The sequence below is a fragment of the Artibeus jamaicensis genome, unplaced genomic scaffold, assembly GCF_021234435.1.
Source record: "Artibeus jamaicensis isolate MK-2021 breed Jamaican fruit bat unplaced genomic scaffold, CSHL_Jam_final contig_793, whole genome shotgun sequence".
NCBI classification, from domain to species: Eukaryota; Metazoa; Chordata; class Mammalia; order Chiroptera; family Phyllostomidae; genus Artibeus; species Artibeus jamaicensis.
Window position 1 is genome coordinate 12,078,583 of NW_026521975.1, and position 18,775 is coordinate 12,097,357.

General features: G+C 48.2%; 1 protein-coding gene across 1 annotated transcript in view; it reads left to right on the forward strand.

Moving 5' to 3' along the window:
• SLC12A8 (solute carrier family 12 member 8) overlaps positions 1-18,775 on the forward strand; it is a 157,154-nt gene that overhangs the window by 112,925 nt on the left and 25,454 nt on the right. Inside the window, exons 6-9 of the mRNA XM_037132450.2 lie at positions 3,471-3,558; positions 5,092-5,179; positions 12,149-12,295; positions 17,784-18,429. Of these exons, the coding sequence (XP_036988345.2) occupies positions 3,471-3,558; positions 5,092-5,179; positions 12,149-12,295; positions 17,784-18,429 (969 nt within the window). The remainder of the gene's footprint in view (positions 1-3,470; positions 3,559-5,091; positions 5,180-12,148; positions 12,296-17,783; positions 18,430-18,775) is intronic.

Consider the following 18,775-nt stretch of genomic DNA (forward strand, 5'->3'; position numbering starts at 1 on the left):
ATGGCTGTAGACTCTGTCATTATTTTTTCAAATAAGTTTTCAATTTCTTGCTCTTCCTCTTTTCCTCCAACCCCTATGATTCTGGTGTTGGAATGTTTAAAGTTGTCTCAAAGGTTCCTAAGCCTCTCATCATTTTTTTTTGAATTCTTGTTTCTTCATTCTGTTCTGGTTGAGTGTTTATTTCTTCCTTCTTCTCCCCCAGTTTCCTTCCCTTCACTATTAGTTCCCTGTATATTTTTTTTATTTCACTTTTCATAGCCTTCACTTCTTCCTCTATTTTGCGACCATACACAGGCATTTTGGTGAGCAACCTGATTACCATGTTTTGAACTGTGCATCTGTTAAGTTGGCTGTCTCTTCATTGCTTAGTTGTATTTTCAGAGCTTTGATCTGTTCTTTCATTTGGGCCATATTTTTTTGTCTCAACACACCTATTATGTTGTAAGGGGTGGAGCCTTAGGTATTCACCAGGACAGGATAACACACTTTGCTGTATTGTGGTGCTATATATTGGGGAGGGGTCTGAGAGGGAACAATGCTGCTTGTTTAGCTCTTGTCCAGCTTTTAGTCACTTCCCCCTTTCCCACAAGCAAATTGGGCCCTTCAGGTGCTGATTCCCGGGTGGGTGGGTTTGTGTACATTGTAGGAACCCATGGACCTCTCCGATGAACTCTCCTGTGAGTCTGGTCATTTCTCCCCCTGCTACAACCCCCACAGATTTTTATAGCCAGAGGTTTTGAGGCTTTATTTCTCTGCACTGGAATCCTGGGTTGCGTGGTCTGTCTTGCCCCCCAGTTGTTCTTCCTGGTGTATCTGCACGTTAATGTGGGACCACCCAGTCCAGCAGCCACTGTCTTGCCCACCCTGGTCTCAAGCCGCAGTCTTACTGCATGTCCTCTCCACCAAGGCTGCCTGTCTCTGCCCCTCCTACCAGTCTGAATGAATGCTTCTTCTTTAACTCCTTGGCTGTTGGACTTCCATACAATTCAATTTTCTGGCAGTTCTGGTCATTTTTTGTTTTTAAATAGGTTGTTGTCCTTATTTTGGTTGTGTGAGGAGGCAAAGTGTATTTGCCTATGCTTCCTTCTTGGCTTGAAGTCCTCTTCTATTATATTGTTTGCTCAAATTTTCTACCCTTTATCTTTCTGTTTTAAGATCTAGTGTATTTACTTAACTTTATCTTTTAGATCTTTGTTGCATTTCCAATTTTAGTGATCGTGTTTTTAATTTCCAAAAGTTTTTTCTGGGTCTTGGATTATTTTTTGTTTTGCATGGCAACTTTATGGATCGGATATTCTTCTTGGATGTGTCTGGAGCTACTAGTTAGTGTTTACTTCAAAACTCTCTTCTGTGTCCTGCTTCTTATGTTTCTTCCAGCCCAGGTTGTTCTATTTTTATCACACATGTACTTGTGTGTTTGTTCCTGGTTTTTATCATACAGCTGGCAGTCTTTGGTTGCTGGCGTGGATTCCCTGCTGTAGTGCGTGTGGGTCTGTGTTCCTGGTGGGGCTCCGTCTCCATTGGGGAAGCAGACTGCAGCACATTTGTGAGAATGGCTGGTTCTGAGGAGGGCTTTGTCTGGGGTGCAAACATGCACACCTGCAGTCCCGATTTTCCTTGGGCGATGTATTCAAAACCTCTAGAGAAGCATTCCAAAGCTTTCTGTGCCTCCCCTTTCACTCTTTATCATTTCATTATCTGCATTTTCTGTGTTCCAGACATTTTCGGAAACCTTTCATCTACTTAAGACTCCCCCTCCCAGTCCTCTTTGCTTGCAGGCATGTATCCATTTTTCCCCTTTCCTGCCCTTTCAATAGGACCTGGGGAGGGAAGGGAACCAGGGGAAAGAAAATGTGTCTAACGTGCTCTTTTAAACAAAAGCTCTTTAAAATTTAGTTTTCCCTTTATTTCAAAATGATTACTGTAGAAAACTGAGAAAATATAGATAAGTCATAAAATGAAAAAAGATCTTCTTATCATCACCAAGAAATAACCTTGTCAACATTTTAAAACATGTTCTAGTTCCTTTTTGCTCTGTGTCTATTTATGTTTTTGTTTTACAGTGGGATCATACCAGACATTTTGTTTTCTAAAATGCCTCTGAAAATGAAACAATAGCTTTTAAATGTCTTTCCATTGTCACAACAAATTCCTGAAAATATTTCAGACCTGGTATTTACTGAAAGATGTATCATCATTGATTTAGCCAATCCGCTATTTTTAGATATTAGGTTGTTTTCGCCATTATAAAAAAGCACTTATAGACATTTTTGCCTAACTTTTGACTCATACCCTTGACCGTCCACTTCGGACGAAGCCCCCGCGGTGGAACTGCTGGGTCCGCACTGAGGGCGCTCTGCGAAGCAGCCCCACCTCGACTCTCGGGTGCCACTTCCACTTCACTCCGCTTCTCTTCAGCTCCGTCAGTAGTAACTGCAGAGGCATCATGAGCATAACATTTGGAGTCAGACAGACTGGGACTGAATCACAGCTTTTGCCGCTTAGTAAATGTGTGACTTTAGGCTATTTTAATTAACCTCTTTGAGCACTAGTTTCCTTTTCTATAAAATGGGGGAAGTAATTCTTCTACCTTTCTGATGTGGCTGTTGTGGGGATTAAACTAGATAAAGATGCACACAAAGCACTTAGCACAGGCCCTGTCAGGCTGAAAGTGTTCACAAATCCACAATGATGGGGTTAGACCATTCCTTTCCCAAAGCCTCTGTAAATCTTGCTCCAAGGCCATGTTGCAGACTCACCCACCCTCTGGGAGGCTTTCCTGACCAGGGCCGGTAGAGTTCTTGTGGGCTGGACCTGCTGTTGGTGTTTGGAACAGATTGCTTGTAGCTTCCCTCTGTGTGTGTGTGCAGACAGAGGCGAGCGACCTCCCCCCTCCGCCATCCTGCATGGTGCTGCCTCCCCACCATCACTAACCACTTTTTAACTTGGGAACAGCAGTGATGCTGTGACTCAGGGTTGGTAGCATCAGGGGTGTTCTTCGGAGTTTGTTCAGAGCCCTTTGGCAGCTCAGGAGGTTTGAGTGTGGTCTCTAACTCTGACTGTTGGGTGGGACTTGCCCACAGACACCTGAACCCCAGTGCAGACAGAGGGCATCGAGCCAAGGAACTCTGCTTGACGGGTGAAAGGCAGCACTCAGTACGTGGCCTTCGGACCTCTGTGCAGCCTGCCAGATGCCTCCCTTGCCCTCATTACTTTTCACCGAGCAATAAGAGGATTTCGTAGCTGGTAGGGCTTTCTTCGGCATTGCCCAACACACAACAGTCCCTTTCACGCCTGTGGATGCCTCCCAGTTGCCAGGGGAGATTGAGAAGCAAGGTTTACAGGAGCTGCAGATGGGAGGACTTGCCAAGGGGAGGCTTCTGGGAGGGCCTCCGCCCCCACAACCAGGAGGGGACCAAGAGGAGAAAGTGATTCCCTGCTCACCCCTCTCCCATATGGATGTCTTTCAGGAGTCATGGCCGGCTTCAACATGGGGGGTGACCTCCGGGAGCCCGCCACCAGCATCCCCCTGGGCTCCCTAGCAGCTGTTGGCATCTCGTAAGTTCCCCTTGTTGGCAATCAGTTGGAGAGAGGAAAAGAAAACTCCAGGCAAAAAAAGGGAGGGGATTGCCGCCTTTGTTCTGATAGTACCCCAGTCTGACCAATTTATTTCATATTCCAACCCTCTTTTTAACATTCAGCGGGCTGGAAAATTCAAGTCTGGCGGGTTCAGACGAGTGCCCTTTCATACCCCTGCCTGGGAATGCAGGGCAAAGTGTCACTAACACAGATCCAATCCTTTCTTTCCTTTCTCCTCAGCCTCCAGCCTCTCCCTGTCCCCACCCACATTTTGAACTTGGGGATGTTTTAACCATTGAGTTTCCAGGATCCTTGGAAGGAGCATAAAGATGAACAGTTTTGCAATCAGATTCAGATTTGTGATTCAGCCATGCCACCGCCTGGCTGCGTGACTTTGGGCCATTTACCATATAGTTCTCTGGGCCTCCTTTTTCTTTTCTGTAATATATGGACAATGAAAACATGTGGGCCCCTTAAGCTGTGGTTATTGTGTGTAAAGGCTCATAGTAGGAGCTCCTACTATGAAGGACCAGAAGACGGGTCCTTCTTCCCCCATCTAGCCTCCCTGCACCACCCCCAGGCTGTCCTGGGTTTTAGGTCACACTGTGCTACCCACATGGGCAGGCTGGGTGGCCTTGGGTCTGTTTCTGACCTTCTAGAATCTTCTGATTTTCTTGTTGTGCCCTGAGAAAAGGTTTCTCTGCCTTCACTGGGTGGCTGTGAAAGGCAATGAGACCACAGACGTGACAATGCCTTGAAAAGCTAGAAGTGCCTGCATTATTTTCATTGTGATATTTACAAGTATTAACATAAGTATTTCTCAAATGCTGAATTTGCTCTTAGCCAGGCACACAGCACCAGTCTGTTTTATGCTAATCAGGGCAATTAATCATGTTGGGATGAAAATGAAGCCAATGGGGAGAGAGAGAGAGACTTGGGAAGGAAATAAAGAAAGAGCCCTGTCTTATTTTTGGTCATAGCTGGGAGGTCCTAGGAGGAACCTCTGGCCCATCTTCTCACTGCCAGGGTGGGAATGAGGCCACAGGGATCACGGGACTTGTTCCAGGTCACAGGGCACCTGGGGGCGGAGCCAGGCCACTGCAGGCCAGATGCAGTCTGTTCTGGAAGCCAAGGAATGGCAAGACTTACAGGCCTGAATGGTCATCAACTTCTTCTTCTTGTGGATGGAAGGGATGGGGGCTGCCAGTCAAATCTGGCCTGAGTCCTGGTAACCAGGAGGCCAGCCGGGCCCCCCTCCCCCACCTCTCCCCCACCTCCAATGCCCTTTGGAGCAAAAAAAAAAAGACAAAACAACGATACTTTCTTTCTGCTGAGAAAAATGTAAAGAGAAAGAGTATGAAGGCCCCAGACAAACTGGGGAGTCCGCACAAACCAGCCTTTCTCTTTCCTTCTAGCCGGGTCCCAATGGGGACCTGGAGGCTGCATGGGGTGGGTTGATATGGGGTTGGCTGAGGCGGGGGCAGCTCTGCTCAGCCGTTGGGTGTTTTGCAGGTGGTTTCTGTACATCGTCTTTGTCTTCCTGCTTGGCGCCATCTGTACCCGCGAGGCCCTTCGCCATGACTTCCTGATAGCCGAGAAGGTGGGTGAGTGCCGCACTAACCTGAGGGCTCCGCGCGCTGGGCCTTTTGTGTGTTCCCACCCACGAATGGCCGCCTGCCCCTTGCAGTCCTGCCTGGGAATCCGTATACTCTTGGCCCCGGACAGAAGGGTGGGGGGCAAAAACACGGAAAAGGTACAGGCTCTTCTTATGTTACCCTAGAAACAGGTGACAACACCTGCGAAGACACATGTACCCAGCTGACTAACTGGAGAAAAAATGTCAGGACAAAACAGAATCTGTTTGCCTGAAATCCCCAGCGCAACCAGCCCTTTTGTTTTGGCCAATAGCCTCCACTGGGCACCCTGAGCAGAAAGTACTGCTCACCAGAAGCAGGGGGGAAGGAGGATGCTGGTGGATATCAAGAGGGCGGCAAGGATCGGGGAAGGAGGTGGAGGAAGCCCAGTGAGAGCCTCAGGGGGGCAGGGAAGGAGGCGCCTTGTCCTCTGAGAAGCCCGACCCCTCGGGCTCTCCGCACAGGTGCGCCAGGTAGATGTGCCGGTAACGTCTTTGTTTCAAGAGGAACATCCTGCCCTGAGAAGATTAGCACATTCCTCACGTTCTACAGCTGCCCCCTGAGCAGGCTAGCAGTCCTGTGATGGTCAAGGATGCTCCTGGGCATCTCCAGAACGCAGGGGAATGAGAATGCCTGACCCTTTTCTGGGAATCCCCCCAAAATCCTACCTTCCCTTAAGTTCCTGGAGGAAAAAGGGACCCTGAGATTTCTGTCATTTATCAGAGAAATACAGTAGTCATCAAGATTTTCTTAGTTAACTTCTGAGTATCACTGCTCATATTTTAGGAGAAATCACCTTCTTCTCTTGGCGAGGGTTTGCTGGTCTTCAGGGGTGGGTGGGTGGGGGCACTGCTGGGGCAACCCCAGGGCAGGAAACTCTAGCTTACTTTTCAGAGCTACATTTGGGCTTGGTTTACACACTAGCACAGGCTTCTTTTTACAGCTTGTAGGCACTGATGTAAAGGTAATATTTGTTTTCAGGGGTCATGACCTTACCTTGGAGGCAGGTTTTGAAAGGGGCAGCAGTTGGTAGTGAGAGCATGACACCCACCTTCCAGTGCCTGAGGTCCCAGACCCCCAACCAGCAAGGTTTGCTCTCAGGGGAGAAATCTGTGGCCCTTACCTCTGCTGACGTGCCTGCTTTCATCTTGAGTTTCATCTCCCAGTGGCCTTTTCTCTCACTGCGGAGCGAAAAGCTTGGCTGCATTGGAGGAATTAAAGGCCTCGGGGAGCAACAGGTCTCTGACCCGGGAACTGCCTGCTGCTGTCTGTGCCTTGCCAGGGGCCAGCTACCTCTGCCTCCTCCAAGGCTGGTCCCTTTCTAGTGAATCCCCTCCCAGAGGACCTTTCAACCACCAGAGATTCTGATCCCGATGGGATGAGGCAAATTGTCCGCTGGGCTGGGAATCCTCTGTCCCCTCCTTCCCCTGCTTTGCAGGGAAGCTAAGAATGGGTGTGGGGTAGGAGGTAGGCAGCTTGAATTTAAGGAAGGCCGCAGCAGCAAGAGCGTAAGAACAGTTCCATGAACAGCGAGGGAGAGCCTCTGTGGGTGGAAATTCCACTGCCAATAGTGGAAATCCGTGGGGGGAGGGGCTTGCTGGGAATGCCACTTGTCCTGGCCCATGAGACAGGTGGGGAAGTGCTTGGCCCGTTGGAGGCATGTGCTAAGCCGTGCCTGTCAATAACACCTGTGGTGTCGTTATGCACACACGGGGATGAGAGGCAGAGAGGCAGCTTTGGGACAGGATGTAAGACCGCTTCCTGCAGTGGAGTTGTAAAGCATAGAAAGAAAGCGAAGGTACTATTCTTGGTTCCCAGTAGCCCATGGGCAGGTACAACAGTAACCAGGCAACTCCAAAAGAGCAGCACCCTGGTGTGCCCAGGACCATGCAGGGTTTTCCCCTTAAAGCCCTGAACCTTGGCCTTTCCTGCTCTCTGGTGCCCCGCCTTGGCACTGACTCAGCTGTGATAGCAGGTGCTATAATCAGTCAGTAAGTTGGGCCAGGCACGATTTTACTAAGAGTCCCGGACCATGGGAAGGAGCAGTGTACAGAGATGGAAAGGTATAAATGCCCAGTCTTACATGGTCACTTGATACAACCTACCTACCACCACCAAGTGATGTTAATGAACTGTTCATCTCGGCTTCACATCGTAGCTGTGGCCTCGGTTGTGAGCCTGTTCATCTCGGAGCTCTCCTGAGTCCAGAGGAAGCCAGGCCTCTTCAGTCTGGTCCGGAGGGTCTCACCTCCCGCACAGGCCAGGCCCCTGGCCCTGGGTCTCACAAACTCCACATGCTTTTCTTTTTCTTGGGTGCATTCTGCCCGAACAGTTACTTTCAGTGGCTGCTGGCTGCACCGGACTCCTTTCCACTGGCCTACAGCTGCTCAGTTCATCTGTAACTTTCTGGATTTCCTGCAGCTTCTCTGATGTGTTTCTTATTATTTGGCTTCCCAGTCCACAGTTTCCCTAATTTTCCTTTTCGCCTTATGTCCCTGCCCCACTGGAACTTCATGCTGGCTACCAAGTGTCAGTCTTGGTGATGTTGTGCTTTCCAAAGAATCTCGGGTACCATGTGGGTGGTGACTCTGAGGCAGTCTCTGTATAAAGCACATCACCCGGTGCAGGGTAGGTGCTTATTAAACTTTGACTCCCTTACATACCCCAGATGGGCGATACCCTTACAGATGGGACACATTGGGAGGGGGTATTTTTTTGTGTGTGTGAACCCACCATATTTAGCAGATGAGAGAAAGCTAAAAGTCAACCCCAGTATTATTCAGTTACACAAAAAGGAATTGTGTAAAGAGCAGGTACTGGTAGGGGTAAAGTTAAATATATTAAATGATTGTTTTAGAATAAACGTGTCCACAGTCCAGGAAAAAACCTGTTTTTCTATACATCAGAAAGACCAGGTCCTTTAGGAGCCCTGGGTCCTGCTCACTAGCGGAGTAAGAACAGACTGAGTGATAAAATTACCCCCAAACATATCTGTTAAGAACGAGGCATCCCACAGAGTAAACTCTAATCGGTCTTGGCTGTAACAGCATGGTGTCTGTCACACGTTCACAGTTGCGCATGGGAAGACAGGCTAGGGCAGGGCTGGCGGCTGGCGAGTGAGCCCAGCCAGCTGTTCAGCGTCCGCCACCCATCCTGGCCTGCTGTCCTCGCCGCCCCACCGCGGACACAGCGCTGTCTCTGAGGAAGGAAGCCAAGTTTGCTTCCTTACCAAAAATGGCTATCAACTGACAGGGAAATGCAACTGCGAGTTGAGATGTTGGTCAATTTGTTTAGTGAGGACAGTACTAAAAAACTCGGGTCTATGGAAGCATGATGTGAAAGGAAACTAGGCAGCTATTGACACATTGCTGTGTTAATAAATGTGAGGTTGTAAGGGTTTCCCTTGATAATATCAAGGGGCCACAGGAATTAGATGAGTCAGAATGAGCACCTTGCAAATGACTTCAAGTTCAATCCTTCGAGGGCGGGGCGGGGGGGCAGCCAATGGATTGGGGGGATCTCTTACAGACTACAGCTCAAAAGAGAGTGGGGACAAGGGTCTGAGAGCAGAGAGATGGAATTAATGATTTTCTCCAGTAGTTCCTATAGAAAGAAATTAGGGTAGTTCACGCCCCAGATAATAGTTTGGGAAGAGAGAGATGCTTTTGTGATGGTTCAAACAAGTATAGGACAGAAGGGCATCTTTTTTCTTAAGAAAGATCATCTGCTCAAATAGTCCCATTTCCACCTCCACTGGCAGTTAGGAAGTTTCCAAGTCCATGTGATTAGAGAAAGCGAGTAAGTTCTGCAAGGGCCGGAAGCAAACCTGTGTGGTTTATGAATGTACTTGTGAAGGCTTGCTCTGTGCCTCGCCTGTACAGGTGTATAACCTGTCCGCACCCAGGGTCCCCTCCATGGATGGATGCATGACAGAAAGGAAGAGACAGTGTTCTGTGGGAAAGAGATGAAAAGTAATTTTTTATATAACTTATTCAGACATGAGGAGCAACATGTCATTTATTTTTCAGAATACTGACTGCATAGTAGTTTATGTAAAAGATCGGCAAGTGGCCAGACCATTGTAAACACACCTGACGAACCGGACATAAACAAGTCACTGTACCTGGACAGTCCCCCGCCAGGCCTTAGTCCAAGGGCTCTGCAGGAATCCCAGGGGCCGTCTGTGGGAAGGCTGGCTGCGGGCGTCGTCACTGCATCGTGGCCTTCGGGTGCTAGAGGCTGGAGTTCCTGAGGTCAGTCCCAGCACCAGAAGGACACCGGAATAAAGGGCAGTCTCACTTCCATTCTGAGTAAATGAACAGGCTTTCTATGGGGGAAAAAAACATTTTAAACACAAATAGGTATAACTTTGGGGGTAAGAAGCAGTGACATTTCTGCAGGGACATAACGTGCCTGACTGTCTGGAGGCTGCGAGGGGAGAAGCCAGAAGAACACAGCACCCCGTGCCCAGTGGCTCTCGCCCTGGCCACGCACGAGGGCCCCTGCAGTGCTTTCAAAAAGCCAGTGATGTCTGTGCCCCGCTCCCCAGGGAAGGAAGCAGAATCTCTGCGGCGATTCTTATGCACAGCCAGAGTGGAGAGCTACTGAGTTCAGTTCTCGAAGTGCACTTGATGGAAGTTTATCACATAATCTGCATATTTTTAAAATCAGTCAGCATAGGATGCAACTGGGGCAGAGACAGAAACAAAGCTTACAGATGCGCGATCGCATCTCGGGCTGGATCGAGGGTTGGTGGTGGGACCCGTTCGCCTAACGCTTTTGTAAGACACCCAGGGCACGAATCACAGTGATGTTGTGGGGCTCCGTGAACTCAGCAGCCACCTGCTGGGCCCCGTTTGCCAGACTCTGTCGGGTGCAGCGGGGGGAGGGCCAGATGTGTGGGACACCCGGCTGCCCCCGTGGAGCTCGTGGTGCGTGGGCAGGAGAAGCCAGGAGCCTGACTGTCTACTCCACGGGCTTGTAGTAACCTTACCAGGGTAGAAAATAACAAAGGCCACCAGCACACACACACACAAAGAAGGTGATGACATTAATTTCTCCTAGTAATAAAATGGTAAGTGAAGGTTTAGGTGCAGGACAAACACAAGAAACCTGTGACACTGAAGAAACAGGGAAGATTCATCGGGGGTAAGATGAGGTAATGCATCCAGGGAAAAGCAGCCCACACTGAACCGAGGATGAGGTAGGCTGTGTAGTTGGCCTTAGTCAGGTTCACCGAACCTCTGTCCTCACTGTCCATTTGGAGGCTATTCCACTTATGTGTGGTCCTAGAGGAGTGAAGCCCATTTGATACTACAGAAGCCCAAATGACTAGACCCTCGCCTGTCCTCCTGTGGTTCCGGCAGGGCATGCAACCTAAGCTCGGCCCATCGAATGAAGCAAACATCAAGGAGTGGTGGGAACTCTTCCACAGGGCACCCGAGGGCCGGTAGCATCCTGGTCAAACTGCTCTCGTTCAAGAGCCGGGGTGCACCTCCAGGCGTGGGCCGTGCCGTTCCCAAGCCTGGCCTCCCAGCCTCCTGACGGTTCTGTGAACCTCCAGTGTCCTGCATATGTATTCTTTAAAAAAGTATTTCCCATCAAGAATCATGGTGGATACAGGTTTCTGGGGATAATTTATGAACCAGGAAAGAGCTCTGACCAGGGGCTGGTGTTCTGTGTAGTTTGACGTCATTGATGTGGTGCTTCCTGCATAAAAGTATGGGATCGGGTGAGTCTTCAAAAGGGGTAAAGGGCAAAACTCAAAATTCAATCTAACCCTTCTAATCGTTGAGCAAATGAGCACTTGGAATAAATAGTTCTGGTGACTGTGCCTAAGGTAAAGTAGAATGGAGGAGGCATCTAGAATAGTTAAGAGAACAGATTTTCCTGTGGGCCCAGGTCAGGAGGGTGAGGTAGACTCACGACGGACAGCCTGTGACACAGCTGCATGGCCGGCAGCACTCATCTGTTACAAGTCGACAGCAAGCAGGACAACGGTGCTCTCTCTTACTCTCTCTGTTAGTGCCCAGTGGGCCATATGAGTCGTGGGTCACATTCATTCATTCATTCATTCATCCAGCATTTATTGTTCCGTATTGGCACCAAGTACACAAGGGTAAATGAGAAATGAAGCCAGTGAGGAGACAGTGTCCTAGGTGCTCTCGATCTCCTGTTGAGGGGCTGCAGGGCCCGGAGGGCAACCACTGCTGTGAGGGGTTAGGACGGCCTCATGGAGAAGGGGAGGTTTGTGATGAGTCTTGAAGCACGACTGGGAGTTTAACAGGCAATTAGTAGACTAAAGGTGTGGGCGGAGGGTTCCAGCAGGCAGGGAAATGGTGCTGACAGACCCTGAGGGTTCAGGGTAGAGGGCTGGGGAGGTCACAGACCAGGGAAGGACTCATATGTCAGGGCAGTGGGGAGCCATTGGCATTTTTGCAGGCCGGGCGTTAATGATCAGTTTTGAGTTTAGAGGGATCGCTGTGGCGGAGGCTTGGGGATGATTCAGGGTGGGCACTGCGTAGAGGTGGGAGGCCAGTGAGCATTGCTGTTGGCCACTGTTTCCCAAAGTGTAGTCTCCAGACCCTCAGCGTCAGCGGTGCCTGGAACTTGTTGGAAATCCAAATTCCTGGGCCCTACCCCAGACCTACTGCATCAGAAACTCAGGGTCATACCCAGAATCGGTTTTCATGGGCCCTCGGGATGAGTCGGTGTGCACTGGATTGGAGAACCTCTGTGGAGTCCAGACAAGGTGATGGTGACCCAAACTGAGATGGGGGCAGTACGGATAAAGTGGGTGCGGCTGGTATATGTCCAAAAGGTTGAATCTGGAGGATTTAGGATTCGATGGGATGCAACTGGGTGGGGACCAAGGTGGGCAAAAAGGGACAGAAGCAGGGTCTGGCCCGGGGTAACGGAACTGCTTCCTCATACAGGTGTCCCTGGTGGGCTTCCTGTTCCTTTTGGGCTTGTACATCTCATCCCTGGCCTCCTGTATGGGAGGCCTGTACGGGGCCCCCCGGATCCTGCAGTGCATTGCCCAAGAGAAAGTGATCCCCGCGCTGGCCTGTCTGGGGCAAGGGGTAAGTAACCTGTTTTTTGACAAATGTCCATTTTGCTGATTGTTGGTGAACAAATTGCTTAAGGCTTTCTGATTAGAGCCACTGGTCAAGTCTTCCAGGGTGAGAGAGACGAGAGTGCAGGAATCATTTCTGTGACCCCTGTCCTCTGGCTGCCTTTGGCTGGGGCCAGTCGGACAAAGCACCTGCCGGCATCACAGCCACCCAGGGCCCCGCCACTGGGGTAGCTAACTGTCACAGAAACATCTTGGGCCCCGCGCGAAGGAAAAGGGAGAAATACCTCCTTTAGTAACAGTAAATTCAGGGTCCGTAGGGAGGAGGGGCGCTGGTCCTTGTGACTCTAACTCTGTGTGGGAGGTCACCTTCTCTTGGGGTTACTTAATGATCATTTCCCACACCTCTGGCCTCTGGGCTCTCTATTAATCATCATGGCCCAAACCTTAACTGATCCAGTATAGCTTGGTTGAGCCTCAGAATGATCAAATGAGACATTCCTGAAATTGAGGGGATGATAAGAGAGAAAGAAAGAGAACCCCACTCTCCAGTAGTGTGGTTTGCAGGCCACAATTCGTCTCTGCCTCATTAGAGCACCACGGAGGCCACCCCCAACCCCTCAGCCACCCGAGCCTCCCTCTGGGTTAGGGCCACGTGGCTGCAAGCCATCCTTAGTTCTTCCCTTTACCTTCCTCCACCGGTCTTTCTCCACCAGGGCCTTTACCCATCGGTCAGCATGGGCTGCAGAGAAGTAATGACTATCATCTCTGCCTTCCATTTTAATATCATTCATTTTTATTAGGTAATACATGCACAGGGTTTAAAAGTAGAAGTGACGTAAAAGGTATACACTGGGAATTTTTTCTCCTATCATGAATCTTTTTATTTCTTTCCCTGACTGCACCCATGCCCTCTTCACAGCTGCTCTTCGTGAATCCTTCTCTCCTCTAATTTTATACAAAGACTGAGATTTACATACTTGTCATATACTTTGCTTTTATTCATTTAATGCAGCTTGGAAGTCTATTTTTTCATATGGATGTAGAGAGAACTTTCTCATGCTCTTTTATCATGTGGGCACACCATGGCTCATTTCCCCAGTTCCCTTCTCTGTGAGTCCACACGTGTGCTGCTTCCAGTAAACAGAGCTACAGAGGACAATCTGTGTGTGCGTGTGTGTGTGGTTTTGTATATGTGCCGATATATCTACAGGATACATTTTCATGAGTGGGTTTGCTGGGTGAAAGGGCAAATGCATTTTTAATTTTAATATATTGCCGAAACACCTTCCATGGGATTTGCATCATTTTGTATTTCTACCATATTGTACTTCAGCAATATATAAGAGTTCCTGCTTCCTCCTGGCCAGTACCACTCTTCTTCAACTTGGGCCAAAAGACCTTGCTTTATAGAAAGAATGCTGTTCTGGTTCTCAGGGTAAGAAGTTCATGAGGCCAAGGGGACATGCCCACCCAGGTCCCATGCACCTTGGAATTTCCTGTCCAGCTGTCTCCCAGCTCACACCCAGGGTCTGCAAGGGTCACTTCCCTGGGCCTGTTCTCTCTGGGGCCAGGGTGTGGGCCAGGAGTCCCCATGTGGGTGTGAGGTCCCTCACAGCATGGTCTGGGGAGGAAGGGGCTGTGAGCTGGAGGCTGCCCACGGCCATCCTCTGGTGGGGAGCTCTGAGGAGTGCGAGAGTTCTAAACCAGCCTTCCCATCATCCTGATGGTGTGTTTGCCAAAGCAAGGATAGGACAAATTTGATTTAATACCTTGTTACCTTGGGTTATAGGTATAGATATTTAGACATAGGGTACTTGGGCTGCCATTTGTACTCTCACCCCAGGCATCACAGTATTAGCAATGAACTTACCCACAGCTCACTGTCAAATGAGAATTTTTGCCATTGTGCAGAGAGACAGTAAGAAATGGTTAGGATACTTGGTGTTTGTCTTACTATTTTTTTTAATTTTAAAAAGGATTTTAATTATTTATTTTTTAGAGAGAGAGGAAGGGAGGGAGAAAGAGAGGGAGAGGAACACTGATCGGTTGCCTCTCACAGGCCCCCAGTGAGGGACCCGGCCTGCACCCAGGCAGTGGCCCTGGCCAGGAATCAAACTGGCGACCTTTCAGTTAGTGGGCCAGCGCTCACCCACTGAGCCATACCAGCCGGGGCTGCATTATTCTTATTATGATTGAGGTTGAACGTCTTTTCCTCAAAGAGTCATTTGTTTGTTTTCTGTGATTATTGGTCTTTTTCTTCTCAATGACCAGAAGCCTTTCTTTGTTAGGGACATTAATTTTTGTGATATGTATTACAAATATTTTCTCTAGCTTGTTAGTTGCTTTTTAACTTTAAAACCTTTTCTTCAAATCTTCTTTTCATATGATTAAACTTTATTAGCACTTTTTTTTACAGGAAAAGAGAAGAAACTTTAAAAAAATTTTTGAGGTTCATTCACTATACAGAAAAAGTTATAAAAACCATAAGAACAGTATAAAAACTAACTATGAAGTGAACACCTTTGCAACCTCCCCCGAGAGCACTGCTGGCGGTCGTACCCTCCACACACCTCCCTGGTTCGAGCCCAGGCCCTCTGGCTGTGGGAGCTACTGTCCTGGCTTCCGTGATGATGATATTCTTTACTTTCTTGATCGTTTCCTCAGAAGTTGACAAACTTTTTCTGAAAAGGGCCAAATTGTAAATATTTTAGATTTTCCAGGCCCTACAGCCTCTATCCCAACTGGACTCCATCACTGTAGCTCAAAAGTTGGCACGAACACCCATATGGGACAAGTGTGCCTGTGTCCCTATAGAACTTTATTTCTGGGACACTGGAATGTGAATTTAATGTGTCACAAAAATATTGCTCTTCTTTCAATTTGCACCCCAGCTGTTTAAAAATGTAAAACCGCCCTTAGGTCTTGGGCACATATAGGCAGATGACAGCCAGGTCGGCGCCAGGGGTTGCAGGTTGCCAGCTCCTGGTTTACTCCATGTGCATCTCGGAACAAAATGATTTGATTTTGTCTGTTTTTTAACTTTATGTAGTGGGGCCTGCTTCTCTCACTCAACGTCATGTTCGTGAGACTCATCCCTAGTGGCATTCCTCATTTGTTGCGGTTTATTCATGCGCTGTGCTGCCCACGGACACTGGGGCTGCTCCGTCCGGGCCAGGCCCGGGGCAGACAGCGCAGCGGGCACTCCTGTGCGCGCAGGTGGCGCACGGGTAGGGCTCTTCCGACCACCTGCTCGTCAGGGCCACTGCTGAACCGCTCCTCTCACTAGAGGGGGTACAAACCTTTTCCCGAAGTAGTTGTATTAGTTCTCTCAGCAGTGGATAAGCATCACTGTTTCTCTGTGTTCTTGCTAATACTTGATAATATCAGACTTAATATTTGCCAGGCTGGTGGATGTTTAATGGTAACTTGCTACAGTTTTAATTTGCATTTTCCTGATTATATAATGAGATTAGGCGTCTGTATTATGTTTCATAGGCATTCTTTTGCTCTTCTTTTTAGTGGGTTGTCTATCTTTTTCTAAGGATTTTGTGGGAATTTCTTTTGGCATATTTTGTCTGGTCCTTTGTCAGTTACACAAGGTGGGCAAAAATAGTTTACAGTTGTGAGTATGTGAAACACATAGTTTATTCCTGTATTATTATTTACTCATTATTGTGTTATTTATATTACAACTGTAAAACTACTTTTGCCTACCCCCCTATGGTTTAAAAATTTCTATTCCCATTCCGTGCCTTGCCTTTTCATTTCTTCACCATGTCTGTTGGTGAACAGAAGTTCATATCTGAGTAACTTGTCTCTTTACAACCGTCCTCATCAAAGTCTCACCTGAACTGCTAGCATTTCCTTCAGTGTACCTGGGACCCTCCTTTTTAAGTTGTTTTTAGTTTCTGAGGATTTACTTTATTCTTAATAGTTTTATTATTAGAATATGCTAAAGAATTGTAGCTGTACCAAAAAATGCAATTCTCAAAAACAATAAAAGTGTAATTTTATTCTTTCTTTGTTTTTAAAGATCTTTAAGGTTCTAGGGAAGGTATTACAGGTCAACAGGGGCTCTGATCCTCAGAGACTCAGGCTGATGATGATTTGCTATCTCCGTCCTGTGACTTCTTAGGCTGCTCTCTATTCCAGCCCTCAGTAATGGGGCACACCTGCAGGAACACGCGTGGGAGGTCCCCAGGGCAGATCTGGAGGTGGCTTTTATGCCTGACCTTCACATTCCAGAGTACTGTCAGCAAAGGAGGTGGTTGGATCCTGTGTGTATCCTGAGAGTAAATTCTTACACTATTTGCTAATGGAAAATGAGAAAATCAGAAGAAGCCTCAAGAATTTTCCTTGACTGAGCAACTGGAAGTATGCATTGCTTTTTTCTGTGTTGAAAGACTGCACAAGGAGTAGAGTTGAAGAGCAGGAGATCCAGGGAGCAGCAATTTGATTTTGGACACATTTACGTCTGAGATCCTGTTAGACATCAACTGGAAATGTTGAGTAGACAGTTGAATATTTAAGTCTGGACTTAAGGAAGCATTTCAGGCTGGAGATTTAAATTTGGGATTTGAGAGCATGAAGCTGGTAGGTACGGCCATGAGCCTAGTTGAGATTACTTAGCAAGAGAGTGCAGCCAGACAAGGGAAGGGGGCCTGAGGATGGAGCCTGGGTGGCTTTCAAAGATGTGGGGGAGCGGCAGAGGCAGAGGAACAGTCACTGAGGAGGGGGGCAAATTAAGAGACAAGAGGTGAAGAAAGTCTTTCAAAAACCAGGGAGCTATGAGCTGGGTCAAATGCAGTTCTTAGGTTAAGGAAGGTGAGGACTGAGAGGGGACTATTGTTTTTGGCCCAAGAACCGTGTCAGTTTCTCTGCTGCCTGTCTTCTGAGGAATGAGAGATTATAAGGAGTTAGCACATATTTTCCACTCCTATCCTGAAGGTCACATACCCACCTCCATCCATAACAGATGTGTGCACGTGTGTGTGAGCATGTGCATGTGTGTGTTAGTATCAGAATTTCCCCACCGGAGCCACCAAAGATTCTGCTCTGTCTTCTAGGGTTTGCTGCTTCTCTAGGGTAATATTCTTATGATAGTCTGGAAAGAATCAACACTCCATCTTTTTTATTTCCAAAGCAGTGTTAAAACCGATGAAAGAGCAAAGGAGAACTACTTGGGAAGTCCAAGTTCTAGGCTAATGCCCCATGTGAATAACTACTGATACAACTAATACCCACAGTGTGTCAGGAGCCTGCTGTGAGTCAGGGCCATGTCATGCATTTTATATGCAGTCAGCTCTGATCCTGAAATAATTCCATGGCTTGGATATTACTGTATTTTCCCAAGTTTGTAGATGAACAACTATCAACATACCAAGAACCACTTGGGAGAAGTGGCTGAGCCCCTTTGAGTTGAGTTTTTATCACATAATGTGATTTTCTTCTGAAATTTCATAGTCACGCATGCATGTTATTTCTGTTTTTTGCAGAAAGGGCCAAATAAAACACCTGTGGCAGCTATCTGTCTGACCAGCTTGGTGACCATGGCCTGCGTCCTTGTGGGTCAGGTGAATGTCCTGGCTCCCATCGTCACCATCAACTTCATGCTGACGTACGTCGCGGTGGATTACTCCTACTTCTGCCTGTCCATGGTTTCCTGTAGCCACCCCAAGGTACCTGGGTCCATGCACAGGGAAGGCATGGAAGCTCTCCACCGCTCTGAGCACCTGCTGCTGGAAAAGGCGCCTACTTATGGCTCTGAGGGCACTGCCCGAAGCCTCTCTGAGGGCACTCTGATGGAATTCACCAAAGACATGGATCAGCTCCTCCAGCTAACCAGGAAGCTAGAGAGTAGCCAGACCAGGCCAGGAGATGGTGACAGGATCCCAGAGCATCAGAAGGGGAAATGCAAGAAGGCCACCAAGCAAACCCTACAAGATAGCTTCCTCTTGGACCTCAAGTCACCAGCTTCCTTTTCTCCTGAAGGCCCTGACAGATTGCCCACTGACTACTGGGAGGGGCAGGAGTCCTTCTGGTTCAACCAGTATTCCAGGAGTGAAAGTGCTCAGCCTGGGGGAGCATGTGGAGAGCAGCTTGTCCCTGAGCTAAGCAACCAGCCAGGGCCAGGTGGAGAAGGTGAGTGCTCTGAAATTGTACCGAGGTCTCCTAATTCGGGCTGGCTGCTGGTTGCCTCACCCGCCCGGTTATCACAACCCTCTTTCAGGTCCTTAGCCAGTCACTTTATAGCTGGCTTTTTCCTTGTTTGTTTTGTTTTATATTTATTTTAAAAGTTATATTCAGATATCAGCTAAATTTGTAATTCTACTGTTAAGAGATTTTAAACAGAAATTTCTATCTACTCCCATATGTGGGAGCCATGACTACTAATTGAATACTAATTTCATTTCACTCTAAAATCAGCAGAGGTATAAGGCCAACATGAATGAAAACCGATTTCCTTTTTCAAGAGAAGTGGAAATGC